Here is a 25,273-nt window from a genome sequence, read left to right on the forward strand (position 1 = left end):
TGATGGGGGAGAGGGGCTACTAGGAGGGCTACTGTTAGGCTACTGTTGGGGTTATTGTCCCTTTTAAATGTTGTTTAATAAGAACATTGTCGTCAACATTCCGTTCTTCAGTCTTTTTTGCCTAATCCTGAGGATTAGGGATAGGGTTAATACATACATTCCTTCTAATGAATTGCATAAAACATGTTATTGAATGATTAATTGGTTAAACTATTTTATTAAATGTTCAAATTGTTTCTATTGCTTGCTTCATTTTGTGTAACTATAGCATTTTAACATTGTGCCAACCAACCCCGTGATGGGGCTGGTTGGCACAAATGCACAACATGACTTTATCACAAATTACCACATTTTAGAAAATATTTGTGTACTTTTAAACATATTATATATTAATTATAGCTTCGACCATAACGTTTAATTTGCTGCTGGTTAGAATATTCTAACATAAATGATGCCAAAAAAATATGGCAGACAGTGAAAAGTGTGCCAACCAACCCCGGTCTCCCCTACATTTGTGCAAAGCGTTACATTTATTATTGAATCATCCAAACAAATGAACCTCGCGCCATATTTACTATTGAAAGGAAAAGTAAGTTGATCGTGTTATTCGTAGTTGTTGTTGATTTTGAGAATTCTGATTGGTTTGCATGGCTTTATCCTTCTCGTTACACTGCCGCCTACAGGTTTGGCATAGTTATGATAGCGCTCGGGGGCGTATTTATGCGGGTTAATGTAAACAGAAACATTTTTGAAAACGGATCTTGTGTGTACGACGTTATTTTTGAAAAACGGAGGGGCAGAAATATTCGTTTCTGTAAATACCCGGCTATGTGTAAAGGCCGATATATGCTTCTGCGTTTTTCAAAAAACGGACACATGGCAACGCCCTCGTCTCCGTGGAACGCCCTCTACGAGCTCTCCGTCAGCCATCGGATAGCCTCGGACACCTTGACGTGCACCTCCTGAATTTTCTTACTGTCCGTCGTAATTTCAGAGAGCTACGGAGACCCCCATGGCTGTGATTGGTCAGTATTAAGAACCGCTTGCGTCAGGGGCGGGGTTGCCGTAATAAACAGGACGAACAGAATCCTTTGACCGCCATTGCTGTAAGTTTTTAGAATTCATATTTCAGCTAAACAGTACATGTAAATCAGCATCTGAATTAAAATGTGACGAGAAATGGGCAGTGTAGTTGCTGAAAATGTGCGTATTTTATTGATAAAACGGCTAATTTGTAAATTTGCTCCGACTTCTCGATAACCTAGGTAATTAAACACTCGACAACGACTTACAAAAAAACGTTGCGCCACCTACTCTTCTGGCGGTGAATCGTTTTCAGCACCCACAGCCTACGGAGAACCATAAACAAAGTCTATCCGTCCGTATCCATGCGTAACCGTGCGCCCGCCCATCCGTAAACGGCGACGCAGAAGCATATTTCGGCCTTCAACGTGGCCTTAGTATTTTGAGTTGTGAATGAGCAGAAAAAATTATGCTTTTAAATCTATGTAATCTTTATAAATAATAAGTAGGTTATGCATTTTTTATATAAAATATACAGAAATATAAAAAAAAAACGGACCCCTCTGCAACCAACGCAAGCAAGCACACCCTACAATTTCCCCAGAAATTGTACCCTCTCTAGTTTAATGTTGAAATGCTTATCCAAACAATGTCAATCGCGGCACTGCACTCCATTGGATTATAAAGAGGACACATGCAGAAAATGAACTTTGCAGAGTGCCCGGTTCTTGAGCTGATCGTGGGAAACTAAACCCATTCTAATTTGTACACACACAGATTCCTGGCATTATAAGAGAGATTGTAATTTCCATGTTAAATGCTGACACATTAATCATTAACTTTTAGTACGTGAATACAAAATGCAGTAATTTACTGCTAAGGCTACAGGTGATGTAAGAAAGAACTAGCCTACCCATCTGATGGAATCATGCACAATGAGTGCAGTGAATTCCAAGACCTTAATTAAAGGGGTCATTGACTGATTTTATAGGGTATTTCACACTGTTCCTTAAGGTCTCCGAATAGGGTATACACATTGGTTGGGCTGAAAATGGCCCGGGTGCTGTTCTATGTACCCTAATGCAACCCTGTGAAATAGCCCTAGAATGAAACTAGAGGTTTTCTCCCTTTTATGGTATGCTCATGATGCACGCTGATTGGTTGGTTTACAACGAGCGAAGCTGCAGAGCAAAGACGCAACATAGCCAAACATGCATCGTGAATTGTATATTTACATGACAACACAGGTTATTTATGTGTCTGAAACGGTCAGTAAAATGAAAAAACGTTAGCCCCATTGACAATAAACTAAATCACACATTCTACCTATGCTAGATACAGGAGACGTTAGCATTGCTAATAACTATTAGCGACAAAATCATACTTACAGCTTGCGATTGTGATGAGAATACAGTCGGAACAGCACATATTTTCAGCAACAGCAGCTTAGCAAATCCTGCTTTAAATTGTCCAAGGTTTTCAAAACTGTCTTTGGTGAAATGGTTCGAGCAAATTAATAATTGAGTGTCGAACTTCACAGGGATCTTCTCATAAACAAACATAAGGCATGCCCGTCATGTGTTTGGTTCCTTGGGAAGACTATGAAAAGTGTTAGCATTCCCTGTACAGCCTCGAACACTGCATTTACGACCTTGTTCCATTTTCAATATCCTTGAAAAACTTTCAAACTTCCTTCTTTGTAATTCACGTGGAAGCGTGAGCGCAGCTAAACTAGTGTCTTAACTTAACTAAATTTTGGGGTGTGACAAAAGGTACAGACCAGAGACAAAAAAGGTTCAAGCCTTTTTGGAAACCGACCGTTTTCCAGCGGCAGTTTGTGAGATATGCATAGGAAAGAGGTGTCAATGGACTTTGAGGTTCACTGTATGTCCATTTTACCCACCGAACTGTCGTTACTCAACTATGACAAGGTAAACTCGGTTTTTCAGGCAATAACCCCTTTAAAGATCACTGGTATGAAACATTTGCATATTAGCCTAAACAATTATCTTAAAGGTGTTGAATTTAGGAGAGATGGGCTTCTTCAAACCACTAGTTTATAGAATAAGTAGCCAAATAAAGCTTGACGGCTGTGAAATGTAGGGCTAGGATTCAAATTGAGGAACTAGGCCTACTTGTCCCAAGGGCTTTAGTGCTTTAAATCCATTCAGTCATCTAGCTCAGCAAAACCATGCTTTTGTTACTTTCTGTGCATCCTTGTTAAGTTGATATTGGAAGTAGTGGTTTAATAAAAAGGTGATGCTGATTCAAGGAAACTTAAACCTCGTCTGTGGTGGCTGCCCTTGGCTCTCCCCCCCCCCCCCCCCCCACCCCCGTGCTACAGATATCATCAGCAACTGTCTCGGTAAACCAACATTGGAAGAAATTGAAATTGGAAGTTTGGAATGTCGTGGCTGTGTACAGTTATGTTGTGGCTTTCATCCGACTATTCAACCCCCCATATTTCTCTCTGCGCAACGCACAAGGTTGCATTTTAGTTTTTTGCAAGAGCCCTCTCTTTGCATGTATGATTCCATAAACATGCTGCAATAACATTTTCTTTCGGCTCTCAAACAATTTCTCTGGGAAAGCCGATCCTTCCCAAGAGCCAGTGATTAAAGGTGGAAGATCAAAACACAGAAAATATTAAATTAGGTCCCCAGTAACAATGTTGACGGCCTGCACATAATGTACAACAGATGTGTGCCCTTCAAGACATGCAGGGCTCTCCTATTTTTCAAAGACGTTCCTCAAAAAGAGATAAAAATGGGAAAAGTTGATGAATTCTTTCTTCATTCAAAATATTAGAAACTTTGACATCTTTTGAAGCTAAGAAGTTAACTTACAAAAAGGCTATACAGGTTTGGTTGGGTTGGTAGAAATAATTTGTTCTCCTAGGGGTCAGTTTGGGGTGCTGTGATCTCAGTTTCAATGCTCACAACAGCATCCACAGCCATATCAAGTTTCAATTAGAGGCGGTTGCTTCAAAATATTTAAATATTGTGTCGAAAATAATGTTGGCCTCTGCATTTCTGCAGTCATACTGGCTGTTCCCAGAAGGTATCCCTCAAAGGTGCGGCAGTCAGCCAGCACTTTACTAAAATGGAGGGGTAGGGAGATTTATTTGGAAATGATAATCTGGTATATTCTCATACCTTTATCATAGATTTTGAAACACAGAGTAAGTCTGATGACGTGTTTGAATTCCTGTCTATTGAGCCCAGATATTCTGAGATGAGAGGGAACCCAGGGATTCTGCAAACTAAACACTTTTGTTCAGCATCCCCACTTTTTTTGCCAGTATAGTTGAATTTTGAAGAAGCAATGAGAATGTTCGTGCGACTGTACTTTCACATAATTTATTCACTTTTTTTGCCAGTATAGTTGAATTTTGAAGAAGCAATGAGAATGTTCGTGCGACTGTACTTTCACATAATTTATATATTTATAATTTTTTGGCCCTAATTACTTGACAGATATGTAGGGGTGTGACGATACAATCAGCTTGAGACGAGACAATACATGGTATTGGGTCAGGTCCGGCTCCACCCAATCAGGAGCTTGGCCCACCTTGGCCACACCCCCCATAACAACCAATCACAAAATTGGTGCGGTGTTCAAAAGTGTTTCCCCTAGGATTTTTTCAGTGGGGGCGGTAGACCTATATTTTGCCTCCCATTCATTTTCAATGGAAGTCACGTGACAGGCCCCGCAAGGCAGTGTGAGATACCTGGCAGCGCAAGCAGGTTGCCGAGCAAGAGAAGCGAACCCTATTCTATGCATTTATTAGGGCATTTGTGGACGAGCATTGTCAGGATGTTGCCAGTAAAAACAAAACTAGCCAGAATAACACAGCTAGCACAGTAAATGCTAATCCCAGCACCACACGGAGCAAAGAGCAAATAGGCTAATTTAGTCGCTGCCTGTGGATCTAGTGTACTCATCATCAGGCGATCAGGTGTAAATAGACAACATTGCGCAAACTTTAGTCGCAACTTTAAGGTGACGAACAAGAAGCGAATTGCCTGTGAAAATTGATGCATTTTTTGGATATATATTTTGGCACTTTTAGGGGGGCGGGGAGTTGTTTTGGGGGGGCGGGCCGCCAAAACAATGGTAGGGGAAACACTGGATCAATTCAGCTCGTTAGTCTCCAGTGATGGGTTTTTTGATTCCTTTCAGAGAATCGAATCATTTGATTCCATTCACCAAAAATATTTGTTCGCTGATTTGTGAACGAAATCTGGTGATTCTCTCGTTCACAAATTATTCGTTCTTATATTGGATTCGTTCAGTGATTCCTCCCTGCAGCCGAAGTCTGTGTGGTATGCCCACTGAGACTACACTAAAACATAATTACATTAAATCTTATTCTGGAAAATAATTTAGTTACACCACTGACCAAGTCCTTGGAAAATTTAGTGTGAAAATAATTTCATATTAATTACTTATTGCCCAGGTGTTAACCCAGGTGTTAATGCCACTTCTGGTCGGAGGATACTGTAGGCTACCGTATATTCCAAACTATAAATCACACTTTTTCATAGTTTGACTGGTCCTGCGACTTATAGTCAGGTGCGACTTGTTTATATTAATGGATAACTTACATTGAACTTCGGTTTTAGCAGAAGTCAATGGTGTGTAACATAGCGAAAATTAGCATTAAAGCTAGCGTTACGTACGGCGAACATTATCACAAAATATTGTTTTAAAATGAATAAATTAGCTGGCTAGAACCACATTTATGCCATAAACATACACATACAAGGAGAGAGAATTTTTCAGTTTCATTTAGCGGACTTTTAGCTATGTTAAACACTATTGACCTAAACTAAAACCGAAGTTCAAGTAAGTCATACATATAAATGCAATACATCCTCCAACCAGTGGTGGAAAGATACCACCAGAGAATGTTTAATAAGGGGAGAACTGCCACTTTTGGAAAACTTCCGGCTTCTGAACTGGTTGCAGTTCCACTTGAGGTTCCATATGAGGGCGCTCACAGGCAAGTGCAGAATGAATGGAGGTCTATGTAGCTATACCCCTCAAAATCCAATTTTCTCGGGATATAATTTTTTGTCTAGGAATTTGAATGTTGCATTTGAAAGGGGAGGCAAAGAAAATACACACTGCTGGGTGTTTGGTTTTTTAGCTTTTTTGTTCTAAAAAGCCTTTTAGAATGTCAATGACGTCATACAATCAGAATTCTTTAGCAAAATGCTAGCATGTTATGGGTAACAATGACTCACCCTGTAAGAAATCGAAAGGACATAAGTACTTGTTCATTCAACTTTTGACCTATAATCCATGTTTAACTTGCAAAAACTACAATCAAATCTGAGATTTCTCAATGACAATTAGGCAAAAGAGACAAATTTTGCCGTCTAGCTCCATAGACTCCCATTCATTTTGCACTCACCCGCGATCACCCCCAGTGGAACTCTGGTGAAACTGCAACCAAATTCGGTACAATGGGGCTTAATAGGGAGTGGACAGGCTCTCCGTAGACGGGCTCACTCATGTACAAATCACATTGGCTTACATATATAAATGCAGTACATCTTCCAACCAGCGGTGGCACTAACACCTGGCTACACCTGAAAAGGGGCCTGAGGAGAGAGTTCTGGTTAAGAGGGGCCTGATGAGGGAGCCCTGCAATTGGACCCTTCTCGATTCATTCATCGATTTGCTAAAGAGATCCAGTGATTCTCGTTCGCAAACAAGAATTACTTAATAAATCATTGAACAATTCTCTCGTTCTCGTTCGGGAACAAAAATCTTGGAACGAATCACTGAACGATTCTCTCCAAGGCTCGTCCTATTCTACCCGTTTGGTTAATACTCGCTGCCATCGTTGGTTTGATCAGTTTGTTGCAGGGTCACGGTCAATCAGAGTCAGAGGAGGGCGGGTCTCTTGGCGGAGAGTCAATTTGAAAGAATGGCGCAGGCAGCTCCAGATACCCCCCCCCCCGCGTTATAAGAAGTACACTTATAAAAGGAAGTAGGCTTGACATGCTCCAATACTGCACACTACTACTTCTGGTCCACTGATGTTATCATGTTCATGATGTTCATGATGTTCATGGAAGATCCTTTGCAAGTCTCCTGCACTATATATATATTTTTCCCAATATACCTTTTTGAGTATCAAAGCATTTGTTTAATTTAAAGTTAATAAGTTGTGGATCTGTTAATTTAATAAGTTAATAAAATATGGTTCACATCTCACAAGTTCCTACAAAAGCCTGTTTTTTGTGGTCTCACTGTCGACTTTGTTGGCCTATGTTTATTATTGTCATAGCTGTGTATTCAGCTACGATATGACCACTTGAGTTGTGATACAGAGAGACTGAGTGCATCTGTTCAGTCTCTATAGTACTCTGAGTACTATATTGCTTTTCTAAAACAATTTTATAGTCAACTAATTAACATTTAAACACGCAGTTATTGATAAAAAAAATGTTTATTTCGCCATTGTTTCTCCGCAACAAAAACAATAGTTCCATTGTCAATGTCTTGGTTGCCACGTAACCAACATTCCAGATGAGTGTTAGCCATGTTAGTGTTAGCCAACTTAGCCATGTTTTAAAACAGTCAACGGACCACGACGTTTGCTTCACCGTATTAGCTTCATGTCGGCTCCTTTCAATTGAGTCAAGATCATCTGCGCTGATGGAGACACACCTGGACACAGATGCGCTCTCCTCCTGCTTGAATGTATTAGGCCTATCTTGTTTGTCGTCATCAGACGATTCATAGATTAAATCAAATGCTATTTTGGGAAAATCGATCTCCATATTTGTTTTCCGATAGGCGTACTCATAGATATATATAAAGACTAGATGTCTTACGGCGGAGTCTAGAACGTCCGCACATGGCGGCCATCTTGCTACAGTCAACTCGCTCACCCATAACATTGTGTTGGTGCTACATGTACTTTTTAAATTACCATAACTTGCTCAATTTTCAACCGATTTTGAAACGGTTTGGTTTGTTATCAACGTCAGAGATGTCGTTATGCCACTGCATACTTATGAATAAGTATGTTTTTTTTTTTTTTTTTTTTTTATAGAAGTATGCAGTGGCCGGTTAATTTTCTACCGGCCAATCAGCGAACAGAGGGAGTGGCTGAGAACGATGACGTTGATGTTGTGCGCTAGTTTGTGTTGTAGTTCCGTAATGGCGGCGAAGAAAGATGCGAGCGAAGCCATTCGGTCCGATGTAGCAACGCTGCCGAATATCCATAAGTAAAGCCGGAGCAAGAACAAGTTTTGCTGAGTTTTGTTGGTGGCCATGATGTTGTGGCCCTCCTCCCCACGGGGTTCGGGAAAAGCTTGATTTTCCAGCTACGGCAGCTAGCTCTGTTACAGTAGTGGTGAAGGAATTGGCTAAGGCAACGCTAGCGATTGGTTATGGCAGATCAGAGTGGCTCTGGGCAGATCCAATAGTTTTAAACTTCAACAGAGTACCCGTCTACAAGGAAGTAGTGCATGTCGCAGAATAGCACAGACACGCGCTTCACACCGCAGTTGAGATTGTGTGTGTGTGTCCTTGAGAACTGTAAGTCGTATAACTTATGTTGCCAGTTCATTTAAGCCTGTTATTGTATTAGTCTATAGTTCTTGCAAATTTTAATTAAGTTAACTGGTGATTTTCGTTGTTTGTATTCCACTTCTAGCTAAATTGCACGTCTGTTGATTCGATAGTGATTGCTGCCCATTGCTCACATTTGTATTTTAGGTGCATTATTATGCTGAAGTTGTTTAATAAATAGTGGATTTATTGTTATTATTTGCTACAGAATGCTTACCCTATCAAGATCAAATGAAGCAGACAGTGTACATGCTTTCGAGTACCTTAATCAATAGGCTAGGCTACTGACCATTTACAATAAGTTGTTACGTCAATTATTAATTGGCAGCATTTATGCCATTTAGAACATACTTTATGAGTGGAAGGTGTCTTTAAGTAGCCTAACCTTATTGCTTTAGGGGAAATAGGACGAAAATATGACATTAGCTATTAGGCTTTTACATTAACCTGCTCCGAAATATAGGGTTAGAACTTTGCTTTGGCGCGGGGGGGGGGGGTTCAGACAGACCTGCCCCCACTGCTAAAAAAAAATCCTAGAGGAAACATTGTGTTAGTTCATTTGCAATCACATACAGGCTTTAAGGTATACAATGTAGGGGTCAGGGCTTAAAGTATTCCTCATAGAGCCACTGCCGTGCATTCAAACTTACCACAACGTTGCCGGGAGCAACTTTTACAGCTGACACACCGTTGTCTATGACTGACCGTGTCTGCAGAAGTAAATGTTAACCACAACAAGCAACAAATGAACAAATAATGAAGAGAAAAAAAATGAAAAAAAGATATCGGCAAATCGGTTTTGAAAATGACCGATACCGATAACCATAAAATGCTTAATAACGGCGCCGATAATCGACCACGCCGATAATCGGTCGACCCCTGATACAATGTATTCTAGATTTCACTGTTTTCTGTAGTCTGTAACGCTGATGCAGGGCTCTCAAGTCTCATGCAACACCTTATATTTCTCATGCTGAGAAGTAAGGGGTAACTTTTCCTGCTATTTTAGCGAATGGTGAGTTTTGTAAAGAAATACAAACAGGTTGCACCGTAACAATTATTTGCACTCACACCAATGCTCCCAAAGATATTTTGAGGTTGCAAAGACACAATTTCGGGAGCATATGCGACCAAAATAAAGCTCTGTATTTTGACAACACAAAAAGAATACAAAAAAGCACTTGGCCTTTTCTGTTGAAAAAGTATTATTGTCTATTAGTATTTGTTATTATAAACACTCAGTTGTTATTGAGTGTTTGCAGCAAACAACTTCATTATACATTTTTTATAAGTTGTTTGGTGTGACTTCTTTTCAGTACATCTGGGCCTACACTGGGAATATTTGTTATACAGTAGCTAGGTAGTTATGTTTGTTTAAATATGTTCAATATAGTCTCAATCAAGTGTGTGGCACATCATTTTTGGAGATTTCTGAGCATTTTATTGCCAGCAAACGATAGCAGTTGATGCAGCTTGTTGATTGGTCAATCTGGCGCTTTGTCAATTTTCCTCGCAAATCCTTGAGAAGTAGCAAAATGTACTGAACTGACTGGGGCAAAAATAAAATACAAAAACTGTGTGATTGAGACGTAAACACCATAATAGCGTCAACATGTGGCATGACTCTCTTAAGTTAAACATATTTTGCCTTGCAACCTTGAAAATAGATAGACAATGATCAGAGCTGAAGGACCCAAACAGCTGTTGGCCAGTCATTATCAATGTTTTAAGCTAAAGAAAGATCTATCCAAACCCCCAAAATCTCCTGGCTACGCCCTTATTTATTTTCCACCTCATAATAATTCCCACTGATGGTTTGTTTGTGCTCTGTATAGGCTGCAGGGTAGGGAGAAAGTTAGGAGCTAAAGTGGGGGTCCTTGATTATGATGATGAGATTAGATGTAGCCCGGCAGACTGTCTCCTCCTGCCTCACTAAGATCTTTCATACACACACACACACACACATGCACACATACACCTTCAATCAGGCACAATATACACACTCACATTCTTACAGCCGGCAGCAAGCACAGGGCCACCCCTTTCCTCATTGTTTGGGTATTACTCGCTCTTTAGAGTCTTAGGTTACAAGAGCAATTGATCCCCATGACCCCCTGCAAACCCTTGAGGTTGCAGTGGGAATTTGAGCCCCTGTGTATACACAGGAGATGACTCAAGCCCCTACAGCAGCACTCTTGAATTTTCTTCTTTCCTATACACCTTTTATTAGCCGGTGGGCCCCAATAATGTGAAGCTACTGCCGCCTGTTGGTGGTAGAGATATGTTGCGAAGAGTTGGATGGAGAGGGGGGTCTCATTGCAATGAGCTTTGGACCTGTACCTAATAACGATTTTATGAAAATATTGCACTTGTATACAGTATATGCAAGAAATTATAGCGTATTTGCTTTTGGCAACATTGTGAGGCAATAGTGTGTCATTGTACTGAAAAAATTATATTGCCTTTTCAATCAGTTTTACAGTCTACAAAAGTATAATAATTAGAGCCTGTGAACTGCGTTTACGTCATTTGAGATGGTGTTAGTCTTGAGCCCAAAAAGACGCTGTTCTGACAATACAATGTTCCTCATACATTTCAACCATGTGAAAAGCTCTCAAACCTCCAGGAGCTCAAGTGCTCAGAACAACGATTAACATTTTGACCTCTAATGATTGTATTATTACAAGAGTTCACCTGAGGGCAAAGCCCCACCTCACTCAGCCTTTCACTTGCAACATATAGCAACTCTGTACCTCTATTTGCTTTCGAAGAGAGGAGATACACTTCACGTTAGTTGCAGCATTCTTTTTATTTCAAATAAAATCAATTGTTATTTGTATATTTGAGAAACAAATTTGAGAAAAAAAAATTAAGAAACCTTGGTATCAATTCAGTGATGGGTCCCCTCCTCCAGAGATGGTGAGTGAACGCAGAGAGGTGCAGAACACAGGCAAAACATACATCAGGAGTAGAAAAACAAAAAGTGCCAGTGGATGTTGAAATACAAAATTCAACTCCGGTCAGAGTTGTCGAATGTCAGTTTAAGCAGTGGTAGCCACAGGGCTGGAGGCGTGTGATCGGCGCAGCATCATAGGGCAGCCGGTAGATGGATGGACTGGAAGGCACCAGGAACTCCCTGTTGTCTGTCAAAGGGGACCGATATTCACTGTCAACTAGGGCTGTCCCCGACTAAGATTTTCTTTGGTCGACCAAGACTCGACTAAAACGTCTGAAAATCGACTAATCGAAATTTGAAACGCTTTTTTTTCACACAAAAAATCTGAATTAATGGCTGCTGTTCATTGCAGATTCAGCCGCTAATAGCCTACTAATCATAAGACTCGTATCACCAGTCCTGTTGTAACCGAATGTATCTCTTACAATGTACTACAAATTTAAAATATTGTTTGTTTAACATGCAAATCAGAGCGCGCTTATCACTGCCTGAACTTGCAGCATGCGAACTTACGTAGAAGCTGAGTGGGGAACGGTGCAACAGAGAAAGATTTTGTTGTCTTGGCCGGAGAAGATAATGTCATTCGATTTGGATGTGATTCTTATAATAGGCATATTCATTTTTCAACCCAGCGCGTTAGCATGAGCGAAGTAGGGCTAGGCCAACTTACGTTTTTCAGGTGGTAGGCTACATCATATTCGACGTCGAACTATGAAACATAAACCGTTGTTGGCAGAGTTTGCATTCAACGTTTTTCGAGTCACCCGGTACTTTGTAAATGTAAATGTACTTTAATGAAATGCTGCCATAACACAGATTTCTTTGCCATTTTGACTAATAACACCGACAAAGTAGGCTATGGCAGAGTTTGTAGTTCGGCAGCCAATTGTGCTTGTGCCGTGTGCAAAATACCAAACCAAAACAAAGCGCAGATTAACGAAAGGGAAAACAGTAACACCTTTTCTTTTAAATTATATATTTTTAGAGTTGCTTTATTTGTCTTAAATAATATAATCTACAATTTATGTAGAACATTTCGTTAATTCAGCAATGATGACACAAGCGGGAATCAGATCTCACACTGCCATACGGCAGCTCGACTAAAAAAATCTTAGTCGACCAAGAGCATATCAACCAGAAAATCTACTAGTCGACTGAGCGGGGACAGCCCTACTGTCAACTAGGTCCAACGTTGGCAGACGGCCAACCAGGCAGATGTTGACAGCTCAATGTTGACAGCTTATTTATCTTCATGTCTACTCAAGTAAAAAAAAATCACCTTTCACCTTTGTCTCATGTTAGACCAAGAACCATTCTTGTCTCTTTTCATTCCTGTATATTTAGACATGCCATCTGAGGCCTGAGACTAGGTCGTGGTATGTCAATTTGTCAATTATGTTAATTAGTAGCAAAACAAAACAGACGAGGTTGGAGACAGCGGTGGTTATGTTACCAAAATTATCTTGGGTGCTATGAGCCACAATCAAACTCCTTGTGTCATTGTTTCAATCCCTGGCTTTCCTGGATTCTGTCTCCCTCTATTTTCTTTCTTCCTAAAACTTAGCCTGTGTGTGTGCCCTCACTCACATGTCTATCCTTCCAGCACCACTCTGTGGACAGGGATACAATTTTGTATTTTTCAACCAAATTACAGGAGCAAATATTGGATGGAATCAAGCTTCCTGTTGGGCTACTTATGCACACATATTCTTGGACATTTTACCTGTGGTAAATAGTCAACCGATTATGAATTTCAGATTTATTTAAGATTCCTCAGTCAGAGACCTATATAGAGGACTTCAACATTTTATTTACATAAGTTATTTGACAAGGAAATTGCCTGTTTGATTTAGGTATGTCCTGTAGTTAAATTAACGTTAAAAAGCAAACATTCTAAATTCAAACGTTTATACTGGCCTTTTGAAAGACATTAGAGAAAATTACTTTTTTTCCTGAGCCAGCGACTTTCTTTAGCTTTCTTAAGCTTTGTTGACAGATCCAGGCCTTAGAAGAGGAACCAACTCCTAGCAGAAACTGCATAGAGAGGGACACACACATAAGCACAATGATGAACCAGACACATACTGAATGTAATTAATATTTTCCCTTCATTTTGGCAGATCTCAAACATTACCAAGCTGAAAGACTTTCTTCTCCAGCACAGGAAAGACTATGTGAATGCAGGAAGGTGAGTTGTAAAACTTACAACTGGTGCAAAGTCAATACTGGCATTCATTTGACTAGCACAGTACAATTCTCTGTTTGCCTAACATGAAAACTAGCATCTTACATAGGTGTAAGATGTAACTTATTGAAACATATTTGCATAAATAGTTTTTCATTTTACCAACATTTCCACTTCAACTCCACTCTCCCAATAGCGAGTTGCAAGCTGTTGCCTAGCTGACCTAGTTAAAATGTCACCCTTAAGGGTTTCCCAGACCAGAAGCTAGAAGTGACGGGACAGGTTATTTACTGCTCCTAAGTGTACTTTTGAGAGATTGGATTACTGACACCAATTACCAGACATCCATTTCTAGCATAGAGAGACATTAGGCTTTCATTCAACTATGGAGACAGTACTATACTCAATGTATCTTTCCGAGTCTTTGAATGAGTTGACTGTGTGTCTGTTCACAGTCTCATCTCATCAGACCTGACATGTATGACGGACAATGAGCGAGACCAGATTGACCAGGATGCCCAGATCTTCATGAGGACCTGCTCGGAGGCCATCAAGCAGCTACGCACTGAAGGTGTGTGCAAGGGAGCGTGTGAACACACTTTATCTTTCACAACAAATTGTCTCTTGCCTACATGACTTCCATCATGCAGGGCCCTTAAAATTGGATGTGTTCACTATGCACTCGATAAAAAATCAGGAACAAGTTTTGGAGGGTGTTATATTGTACTGACAATCATGGTTGATGAAAGGAGCCAGAGTCAATCAGTGTTTTCTTCCCCCTACAGCCGATAAGCAGGTGTTGTCAGCCCAGATAAAGGAGCACAGAAGGGGGGTTCTAGACCTCATCGAGATGTATTTAAAAGGTGAGTTTTCCATTGATAGGTCAGCCTTTTCCACTCCTTTTCCATCTAAATGGTCTGGTCAAAAATATGATCCTCAAGAAAAGAAAAAAAGTGATTATGGACTTTGGTTTTCCCAATGGGGCCCCTAGATTTTACTGTTCAGAGTATGTAGTCAGGGGAACATCTGGATCATGGAGATGGTCTAGATTAGACATACTTGCCATGCCCCCTGTATTCTTGTTATGTTGTGTTCATTTCAAGTAGATGTACTAACTAGTGCTTTACTTAACATAGACCAATGGTGACAAGTGTCTGGATATGTTTGATGGCAGAATAGATTTCATACCAATATATTATTCTGAAGAGATGATCAGCACCCCTACAACAAGTTAACCCAATGTTGGTTGTAATTGTTTTTAGAAGTGTGTAAGCTGTACTCTGAGCAGAGGGCCATAAGGGTGAAGAGAGTCGTGGACAAGAAGAGACTGTAAGTATCTCTGGAACTGTAAATACTACATTCATATAGATTAATCATTGTTATTCATTCACATATGTGTATATCAAATGTGTATAGCAAAGTAGGGAAGGGAACTGCTGTTGGATTTTTATTAATGGGCCATAGTGTTACAAAAAGTGAACATATTTCACGTGGCCAAAGCACTGGGACTACTTCAGTTGGTAGTTAAATTAAAATCATTGTGGCATAGCTTTTAATAGCTTTTTAAGCCTTAACGTTTTACTTTTAATATACTCGAATGATACATTTACTGTAATGAACGTAGCACATTTAATTCACTCAACGCATAGCCCAAAACGACAACTGTGACGTGGTTCCAGGTCAAGACTTGAGCCGGAGCACCACAGCAAGGCGGAGAAAGGTGTGCAGCAGCAGATGGAGCACACAGAGGAGAAGACGGCCAAGGAGGAGAGCACCGGTGAGAGAAGAGAGGGGTGGGGGTAGGGAGGAACAAGGTCAGGTGAAGGCTGCTCCATGGAGTCACAAGCTGGCTGTTAATGGCTGATTCTGTCTTAGTCAGTTGCAATTTACTGGTAAACTGTCCAGGTAGAAAGGTAAGTTCAAGACAGCCACATCAGCCATGTATTGTTCAACTTTTCACAAGAAAGAGACTTGGTGAATCACTTTCTTGGTGAGGAGTGTGAAGTCACTGACCTTCTATTTCTGTTTCCCCATAGAGAGAAGTGTGACCGAGGTGCCAGAGAGCAGCATCAACCCATGGGAGGAGGGCAGGGTGGAGGACGAACTCTCACCTGAGGAGATCCAAATGGTACAGATGCACTCATAGGAATAAAAAAAAAATTGGCTACCCATTTATTGAGTACATTAAGTTCAAATGTAGAAATGCATCCACCCCTACACACTAACTGTACTGTAGTTGATTCCAGTTTTAAGTTATTAGTTAGTTAGTTGATTAGTTAAGTAATTTACTGAATGTGTTTCACACTTCCGTCTTACTCTTTGTCTGTCTCTCACTGTCTAGTTTGAACATGAGAACCAGAGGCTGGTGAGTGAGATGAGCAACCTGGTGGATGAAGTGAGGTTAGTTTTGTACCCTATAAGGTCTATTCCCCTTACAAGTCGTCTTATTTTGTTTACTGTAACGCAAGAGCTGTAGAGCCTAATGTGGCACAGTTTTTTGTTTTTGTTTGAAGTATCCATCTGGTATACTTTTATGGAAATATGCAATCTCTGAATTATCCACAACAACCTCCCTTGACATCCACTTCCATAAATATGTTTCGATTTTGTGTTTATAGGTGTAGGGAAACTGTTAATGATCCACAATGTGTAAATTGTCTTTCAAACACGTCCAAGGTGTGTGACCGGTTCCCTGCTTCTATCCTCCAGGCAAATAGAGGGTAAAGTTGTTGAAATATCACGTCTTCAGGAGATATTTGCAGAGAAGGTGCTTCAACAAGTAAGTTCTACCATTGTACCGTCCTCTGAAAGCCATTTAAAATGTAATTGAAAGTAAATTTTCCATATCAACCCTCTTTTCTTTTTCTTTTTTTTTACAGGAAACTGAAATAGATAGTATCCACCAGCTGGTGGTTGGCGCCACAGAGAATGTCAAAGAAGGAAATGAAGATATTAGAGAGGTAATTGAACAGCTTTACCTACATTTTAGCAGACAGACCTTGCAAATACTGAAATGCAGCAGTTGAAACATCAGTCGCACATCCACTGCAACAGATGAAAAGAGCAGTGTCCTATTTCAGGAAAGTTGTTCTGTTGGAAACAATCCCTTGTTTGCTAGCTCATCTTAGATTTTAATTAGTTTTTTTGCCTATGCACATATGCAACACAACATGTGTAAGTTAAAATCAAACATTATGATATTTAGCGTGCAGAGTGGTTGTTGGTTTTTATTCTGAATTTTAAAAACGCAGACATAATTGTTAACCAAACCATTGTAAAACGCTGTATTGAAGACTGACTTGTCACTACTGAGCAAGTGCCTTATGTATGTAATGTAATTTCATGTTTGAATTCCATATTTAGGCCATCCAAAACAACGCCGGCTTTCGTGTTTGGATCCTCTTCTTCCTTGTAATGTGCTCGTTCTCTTTGCTTTTCCTGGATTGGTACGACAGTTAACCCATATACTGCTGACAGAGCTCCCTGCAGGAAAGGACATCACCATGGGACTCACCCTGGTTGGCCCTCACATTGAAATACTGATACAATTGGACTAAATGGAAGGTTTAAGAGGCTACAATACTGAATCTAGAACAGCTTGTGCTAATTAATAGCTAACAATTTTGATATGACTGGAACTAACTGTCCAGGACTGTCCTTTCAGTGCACTCAATGACAAACACACAAACTTTCACCCACCAGAGGGCGACATGGAAGCACTTCCTGTAGAGGGAAGAATGGTGCTGGCCAAATATAATGTGCTCTCATCTTGCGCTGAGCATATGTCCAATCTGTAATCAAGACCACTACCATGCTTTAAACAGTTACAACAACAGTTACTGTTTTGCTGCAAATGAAATCATAGTGTATGGTCTTTAATGACACTCTGAATAACACGGTAATGGTTACATCTGGGTTACCATTTGAGATCCGTTAAATTCTTTTATTTATTAAATGCACATGAGTGTACTATGTAGACTTTTGCTGTTTTAGAAATAATTTAAATAAATCTCACCACACATGCTGTACAAAACCATTGTAGATATTATGTGTATTTCTTTAAATAATGAAAACTTGTTTTGCCGCCAAGGGCAGATTCAAAATTCTCTACAGTACAACTTTTGCTTCCAATCTATGATTCAAGAGGGGTTGTCAGTTTTCCAGAATGATAGCCATTGTACAATGGCTGCAACACAAATTTATAGGATTTATGTTTTGACATTGCTCTTGTTATTAACATTTTGCACTGCATGGGCTATTTTCTTTTATATTATGTGGTCCCCTAAACCAATAAAACAAAATACAGTTCATCAATGAAATTGTCCACTTTTCTTTTTTATTACATACCCCATATTACAGCATGAGACCCACACATTCACTAGCTGATAGATAATACAGACTGAGCTTTCCTCATCATTTGCTGTCAAATCAAAAGTATGTGGATTACATAAAGATCTGTGGAAATGTGGGCTCAGGCAGCATCTATGTTCCAGAAAACATGCTTAGAAAGGAGGGGGGGGGGGGGATTCATGAGATTATGTTTCTGACATGTTTCCGAACCAGTGAAAGCAGTGCAGTTCTTCCAAATATTACTTTGATTAAGACTAGTGAAACAGGGTTGTTTAAAAAGCTATTATTTAATCTATCTTTAGACTGAAATTAAAGCATTACTGACACACCAAGGCTCAGGAAAGTTGAATTCACATTTTCTTGTTGGAATATAATTTTACATTCAGGATTCAGAAAATATGAAGAGGAAATGAAAGGTGGACATTTTAATGTTTTCCTTCTTTGTAACAGATCATGTCCTCAGATTTTCATTATTAAACAAAATTACACATTCCGCACCAACAAAAGGCGCTACTTAAAAACAGTAAGACATGTAAAAGCAATAGAGCGTGAAACTGCAGTACTTCTCAGCAATGTTACGTGACTTCTGGACTTCCACTACATGCTTCACTCTGCCTGGTATATAATACATAGCCTTCTACGGTGACAGCTACGTAAATCATCCAAAAGCACTGTACAATTATTTTCACGAGCATAGACAACAACATAACATTAACGTTATGCCGTGAAATAGAGTGACTGCGTCTGAAGGTCTACTTTGTTGCCAATTTGAGAGCTAATTTCCCTGACACAGATTGATCCATTAAATTAGGTTTTATTAGTGCTGGACTAGTCCTAACTCTTGCACAGAAAACCAAACCATTATGTGGAATTAATTTAGTGTGTAGGAACAAAAATATGTAAAGGCCAATTGGCTGTTGTTATTGTTGGTAAAACAACTTTTTCTAAACAGCAATAGTGTTTTTACACCTTTTACTGCCAAACCCCAAATATGACATTTAAAAGGACACCCATGATATAATGTGACTATAATCTTAAATATATCTGAGTATACTCAGTTTATACTACAGTCTGCAATGTAATTTTTAAGTACTTTCTACTAAACGTTGAATGGGAGTAAATTAATGAAAAATGAGGCCTATTCCCAGATATCATAGGAAAAATCTGGCATGCTCTGACTTCTGATATGTAGTACTTGGTATTAAGGTATTAAATACTGTTAAAGATGTTTTGTGTGGAATGCAGTAGCTTAAAGTCATGCGTGCATGTGTATATGCAGACACAATGTTTGACAGTCATTTCACAATTTGAGAGTTGCTCTGTTACATATGTGTATGTACAAAGGTGTGTCTGCGATCGTGTCCATGTCAGTATATTTGTGTACCAGTGGCGAGTTGTTTCTTTGTGTAAGTGTCTGCCACTTTTGAAAATAATAATAAATAACCACAAATGCTACAGCATTCAAACAAACCAGAAATCCACCCAAGTGATGTCCCTGCACTGCCCGAAATAGCCAAATTCAATATGACTACACTTCCCACTTGAAATAATTCTGTAGTTCTCAAACACAACACAGTAAAGGTTTTTTAACGATTAAAACAGTGCCGCAGCTAAGGACCTGTCATTAAACCCCCTCAAATAAGATCCATGATGACCAGATTTGGGGTTTGCTTGAATTGCACCACATTATCTTTTAAATGGTTGAGTCAGAACCCAGATCCCCCTCCCTCTCCTAGGCCAGCTTCTGGGTGGTCTCTGTCTCCTGTTGGGTGAACTTCTCCTCGGACATGACGGTCATCCAGGGAGACACAGACCTGGTGATGGTCTGCTTTGCCATGTTGTAGTGGTTGATGATGGTGAAGAGACGGCCACGTCCGCTTGGGCCCTGAGGGGGGTAGTAGCCATACATCCCCGCTGGCATGCACCGGCCTTGCTGCTGTGGGGAAGGGGGAAGGGAAAGGGGTGGACAGAAATAACAGGAGAGTGGGAGAGAGTGATTAAAAAATGTTGCCCCTAATTGCCCCTAATGTGGTAACTGATTAAAAAAAATTGTACGCGCTGTGATATATTGTTTTTATTATTGTTGCTTGTTTTTTCTACAGGTACACTTGCACTTATAGCGGTTCATGTTGTTTAATTGTAACTTGTTTAACTACATGCTCTTATGGTTCTTCCCTTTGGCACTTACTTTGGTTGTTCACAATGTGTGCTTCATGTTTTGGCTACTCGCAATGTTTTTGTGGCTATCTTGTTGTTATTATCAGTGACCTATGCACTTTGTAAAGCTCTCTCTTGGAAGTCGCTTTGGATAAAAGCGTCTGCTAAATGAATAAATGTAAATGTACAGTTATATCGTTATTATTGGTAGGTTATTACATTATTTGCTGTTGAACGTTGTTATTTTTCTCAAACTTTTTAATAACATAATTCTATAATGTATAACAATCACTATTTCCAAGTGTCACACTTCCACATCACTATAGACCATTATAGTGATGACTAGACCACTAATAGACCATTTTTTATATACAGTTGTTGCAGAAAATATCAGAAAACTTACACAAATATTTCTCCCAGAAAACACAATTTTTTTGGTGAAAATACACATACAGTGGAAACTGAAAAATGCATCTAATCTTATTCCACAAAGAAATGGCCTGTAATATAATTAGCACCATTTAGAAATACTTAGAATTTCGAGGTGATTCTTCTTTTCTTATATTGCAGTGGACTGCAATATGACACCAAGCTAATTATTTATTTTTATGCCACTGTGTGCATTGTAAACAGACACAAGATTGCAGCCAAGCTAATAGCAATGCTAATATCATCTTAGCACTACAAGTTAGTTAAATTAGTAATATAAAAGGAAAGGAGAGCTTTTGGGAATGTGGGTTAGAGAGAATGACGATTGACAAATTAAGGTACAGGGACCAGATGAAGGCCTTCAAAATATTTTAGTTCGAAAAAGAGAAACATGGGCAAACACATTGTAACTATGATGCTACTAATTGTTACAGTATAACGCTTTCTGCTTCTAGATAAGACAAGACAAAAATATGAGAATAAAGAGAAGGCTAAACAAGAGAGTACTTGTAGGGTGGTGTAGCATAGTATGGCTATTCAGTTACAGGAGATACTTACTGTGTACACAAAGCCCTCGGGGCAAGGTTGTTCATACTGGTAGACTTTGTAGACCACCAGAAACACCACACAGACCAGGAAGGCCAACGCACAAATCACCAACAGAGTGACCTGAGGAGACAAAAAAGATGTCAGGCTTTACTCAATAAATGTAGAAATTCTGATAAAACCCAAAGTAGTTTATGTTTAAATGAAATTATGCATTTGTAAGAAGTTCACATTATTTAGAACTACAATCAGTAGGCTAATTTATTAGCATTTTGGTCACACTGCTCTCAATGTAAAACCACAAAAAAAGTATATGGTAAAAGTTACTTTAAGAGGTCAAATCTCTCCCATCAAACAGTGGATTTAGAAGTGTCTAGAGAGGAGTGCAGGTAAGAGAAATCTGTAACATGTTGCAATCTCTAAATTTCACTGCATAGAGATACTTGAGTAATGACTAATGGTCTGTGAAGGAATAGAGGAGTGAGGGACGAAAGGCGAGTGAGGTGTTGGTGGCTGTCCTACTTAGTTTCTCTGATGAGGCTCAATCTTAGTTCCCAAGACGCACACACAGATTTGTATTTGATGTTCATGAGTAAGCGTAGATTTGGTTCTACTGTGTAAATCCAGATCATCTATTGATGTATTATAGATATGGCTAGAATTTAAATGGACATCTGAATTTCAGACCTCAGAACATTCAGTATACTTCAGTATTTGTAAAATACTGCCAGAGGCAGCCATCAGGTGACAGTGCAACATTAAGTCTCAATCTTGCAGACAACAATCAATTGAATAAATCCAAAGTCTAATAGGAAAGGTGCAAAATTGTAAAGTAAATTAACCAATTCTGTCTCTTACTGTCTGTTATTGAAAGCACATTAATCTATTATGATTTTTCCCCCCTTTTAAATCATGTATAGTGTTTTTACAATGGCCGACATTCTTTGACGGGAGCAAATTGATGGGACTGATCAAATGACTGAGGATTATCAAAAAGTGGCAAACCATACATCATTTTGAATGCATGAACATGTATGATCCATAAATGTATTCATCTGTTGTCTACTGTTTAATTTACCAGGCCAATTTACCCATCCCCCTCTTCCGACCCTTTCAACACAATCACGGCCCTTATTGACACAACCACTTACCCCATGACCATATGTTGCAAAAATCTAAACACCTTTGAGGTGATCTATAAGCATCATATCTGCCTCAGTCTCAGGGACGTTACAGGAAGTGATAAAGTGGCGAGCATTGAGGGGGCATTGCCATGGCAGCAGCAGCTGAATTAATGAAGGATTGGGGCGGGGTTAAATGACTCACAATGTATTTCTTCTCCCAGGATAGCACCACTAACAGGGGAATGGGAAGAAGGAGAAGTGGGGAGGGGGAGCAAAGCAGACAGAAACACCCCTGACTCTTAGCGATACAGCTTAAAATATTGTAGACGGTTGTTACAGTATTATGACAATCCTGATAAGGTGCTCTGTCTGAACGAGTGCCAGGCGGAATTTGTATTCATGTGCCCATTGCAGTATTTAAGAGATTATGTAGTCGCTTAAAATGATCATACAGGTACAGCTAACAGAACGATGGTCAGTTAAATGAATGCTACTCTGTCACTTTACTGTATACAGCCCTACTGTACTCTTTTATTTAGACTTTGACTTTATATTTTATATTGTACAGTTTTGTCAGTATTTTGTTGTACATTTTTTTTTAAATATTGTATAAGGACTGCACGCACCTTTTTAAGATTCTTATATGTTTATTAACTGTATGCACCTGCCGACCAAAGTAAATTCCTTGTTTGTGTACACTTACTTTCCGATTGAACTTGATTCTGTTTCTGATTTAGGTTTTCTACTTTCTATGAGCTTCATGTGTGTCTTACCTTGAGTCGTTCAGAGACACCTTCAATGATGCTTATTGAGAACTCTGCTATTTTCGGGGGGCGCAGCTTGCCTTTCTTGTGCTCCCCATCATAGTCTGTTTTGGTCTTTACCACCACCTGTAAGGAACATATCACAGGTGTCAGAGGAAATAAAACATTGTCATTACTTTATTAAGTGCTTTACATAGGTGATTGTTTTTACAGTGTCTACTATTTGGCCTTTTTTTAGCTTTGTTACACTGAATCCTTAAGACTAATCAACTATAATGTTTTAAGTATTTGAGTCTAAATACCCTTGGTTTTTATGATGTTTCAAAAGTGTCACCTATACATTGAATTCAGAATTCAGCAAATTTGCACCACATTTTATTTAATTGGAAGCCACATGGCCATTTAAATACTTATATTTCAGTTTTTGAACCATAAAAAACACATTCCATAGCATTGTTGCTATTTAGTGTCCATACATGTAGACACTCCTTTCTAATGTACAGTATACAGTATACTACTTGTACTCTCCAAAAATGTCATACATGTGGTTTCAGTTTCAAGCACTAAATAAAATACATCAAGAGTTTAACTCCTAACCCTTTCTCAATGTGTATTGGTGTCAGTGTATACAAGGGTGGGGGGGAATGTTGTGAAATCTTCAGCAATCCATGTCTTTGTTATCTCCCTTCTATCTTGGGATCTAAAAAACGTTCTGTAAAAACCAGCCTTTATATGTTTTTTACCCCAATGGTACTGTATCTATTGGCTAAACTACACGTCTATCTTCCTATCCACACACAGGGTACTAAAGAGTTCCACCAAACGTTAATTTGGTACCAATAACACAACATACTATTCTATAGCTATACACACCGAGAAACCATGATATATGCTACATTTGTCTGCTGTATGAGAGGGGATAATATACTGTAACTAAACAAATAAAATAAAGGCATAGCTAAACGTATGTATAGTGTTTCCAGATGTTTTCCCTGATGACACATTGATTGACTTGCGCACTATATTGGCACCATGGAAAATAATTTACAAAACATTTCAACCATGTATGTTTCCCTTGGCCCCTTGGTCTTACTGTTCTTACCTATTAATTTAAAAGGACAGGAAAGAAGGACCCTTCACTGACCATGCAGCATGCATTGTGTTCTTAACGTAGTAATTTGATTAGCTTACCTTTTCTGGTGGAGGGAACTGCAGTTGACTAGCATCCAACGGTGTTATGAGAGGAATTGTGTCGAATCCATCTTCGGAAACGGCCTTTGCGTTATTCTTGTCACTAAAATTATTTCCCAGTTTTACCATTTTCCAAGACGATTGCGATGCCTGTTCAGAAGATATCCGCAAAATGTGACTGTCTGACGACCTGTGTCGTTTAAATATTGAATGCCATGATTGTTTCCGTATTTAGCTTTTGGTGCAATTCTTCTGAATACATTATCGAAACACAATATATCACATCTGATTATCTCTAAAGATAGATCTGTAAAGATATATGAATTTGGCATATTTCTTTTAAGAAAATAATTATACGCTATCCATAAAGCGCAGTAAATAATTGCTTTCCATTAGCGGTCCACGCAGATATAAAACACATACATTTAAATGAAAGACGCCTGCACTTTCGAAAACAAACTTAGTCTAGAGCTTACCTTTTCACGTTATTTCGTTATTCCGAGTGGATTTCTTAGACTGTTGTTAAGGAAAGGGTAGACAGTCAGTGAAGGTGTGACGCAGCCGATTTACGAGGTGGATACACAATATGGCCAAGGTCTGTGCACTGCAAGGCTACGTAGCAACATCACATCCATACTAAACATGACAAGAGGCTGCACGTTCCAATTTTGAAAAATCATACCCAACAACTTTGATTTTACTTTTTGTTTTATAACAATCAATACAATGCTGTTCATAATGGCAGAAAGAAACTTGTTGAAGAATTGAGTAGATATGCTGATACAGTTGAAAAGGACCATTCTCAACTTAATTGCTGTGGCCCAGACTCACAGTCCTGTGGTTGTGCATTATAACAAGGCTTTTACAGAACACATTTAGGTTGAGCTTTTGGGTGATTAGTGGTCAGCCTTTGCCTCAACTGTGCTGTGAACCTTGAGAACCTTCCCATGGCATG

The 25,273-nt window shown here is 39.3% G+C and overlaps 2 protein-coding genes across 3 annotated transcripts in view; one reads left to right on the plus strand and one right to left on the minus strand.

Annotated features, from left to right (window-relative positions):
- Positions 1 to 18,076, plus strand: part of stx18 (syntaxin 18) — a 30,250-nt gene extending 12,174 nt beyond the window's left edge. The window contains exons 2-11 of the mRNA XM_062457050.1: positions 13,693 to 13,760; positions 14,213 to 14,328; positions 14,543 to 14,620; positions 15,020 to 15,086; positions 15,437 to 15,534; positions 15,794 to 15,885; positions 16,099 to 16,157; positions 16,467 to 16,536; positions 16,637 to 16,717; positions 17,121 to 18,076. Of these exons, the coding sequence (XP_062313034.1) occupies positions 13,693 to 13,760; positions 14,213 to 14,328; positions 14,543 to 14,620; positions 15,020 to 15,086; positions 15,437 to 15,534; positions 15,794 to 15,885; positions 16,099 to 16,157; positions 16,467 to 16,536; positions 16,637 to 16,717; positions 17,121 to 17,216 (825 nt within the window). The 3' untranslated portion in view covers positions 17,217 to 18,076. The remainder of the gene's footprint in view (positions 1 to 13,692; positions 13,761 to 14,212; positions 14,329 to 14,542; positions 14,621 to 15,019; positions 15,087 to 15,436; positions 15,535 to 15,793; positions 15,886 to 16,098; positions 16,158 to 16,466; positions 16,537 to 16,636; positions 16,718 to 17,120) is intronic.
- Positions 18,072 to 24,943, minus strand: nsg2 (neuronal vesicle trafficking associated 2). Of its 2 annotated transcripts, none has more exons than XM_062457073.1 (5): positions 24,795 to 24,943; positions 24,319 to 24,468; positions 23,137 to 23,253; positions 21,252 to 21,362; positions 18,072 to 20,040 (listed from the first exon to the last, which is right to left on the minus strand). In XM_062457073.1, the coding sequence occupies exons 2-5, from the start codon at positions 24,445 to 24,447 to the stop codon at positions 19,840 to 19,842; spliced, it is 558 nt and encodes a 185-aa protein (XP_062313057.1). In that variant the 5' UTR covers positions 24,448 to 24,468; positions 24,795 to 24,943; the 3' UTR covers positions 18,072 to 19,839. The 2 variants fall into 2 exon arrangements, with proteins under 2 accessions (XP_062313057.1, XP_062313048.1); XM_062457064.1 differs by having other exon boundaries at positions 18,072 to 20,043.
- Between the last annotated feature and the right edge of the window lie 330 nt (positions 24,944 to 25,273).

The sequence above is a fragment of the Osmerus eperlanus genome, chromosome 1 (assembly GCF_963692335.1).
Source record: "Osmerus eperlanus chromosome 1, fOsmEpe2.1, whole genome shotgun sequence".
Taxonomy (NCBI): domain Eukaryota; kingdom Metazoa; phylum Chordata; class Actinopteri; order Osmeriformes; family Osmeridae; genus Osmerus; species Osmerus eperlanus.

Excerpts from the sequence above, each read along its gene's own strand:
- nsg2 (XM_062457064.1), bottom strand. The coding sequence starts at position 24,447 with ATGGTAAAACTGGGAAATAATTTTAGTGACAAGAATAACGCAAAGGCC. Across the intron at positions 21,363-23,136 it reads GTGTCTCTGAACGACTCAAG|GTCACTCTGTTGGTGATTTG; the intron begins GTAAGACACACA and ends TTGTCTCCTCAG. Across the intron at positions 20,044-21,251 it reads CCGAGGGCTTTGTGTACACA|CAGCAAGGCCGGTGCATGCC; the intron begins GTAAGTATCTCC and ends CCTTCCCCACAG.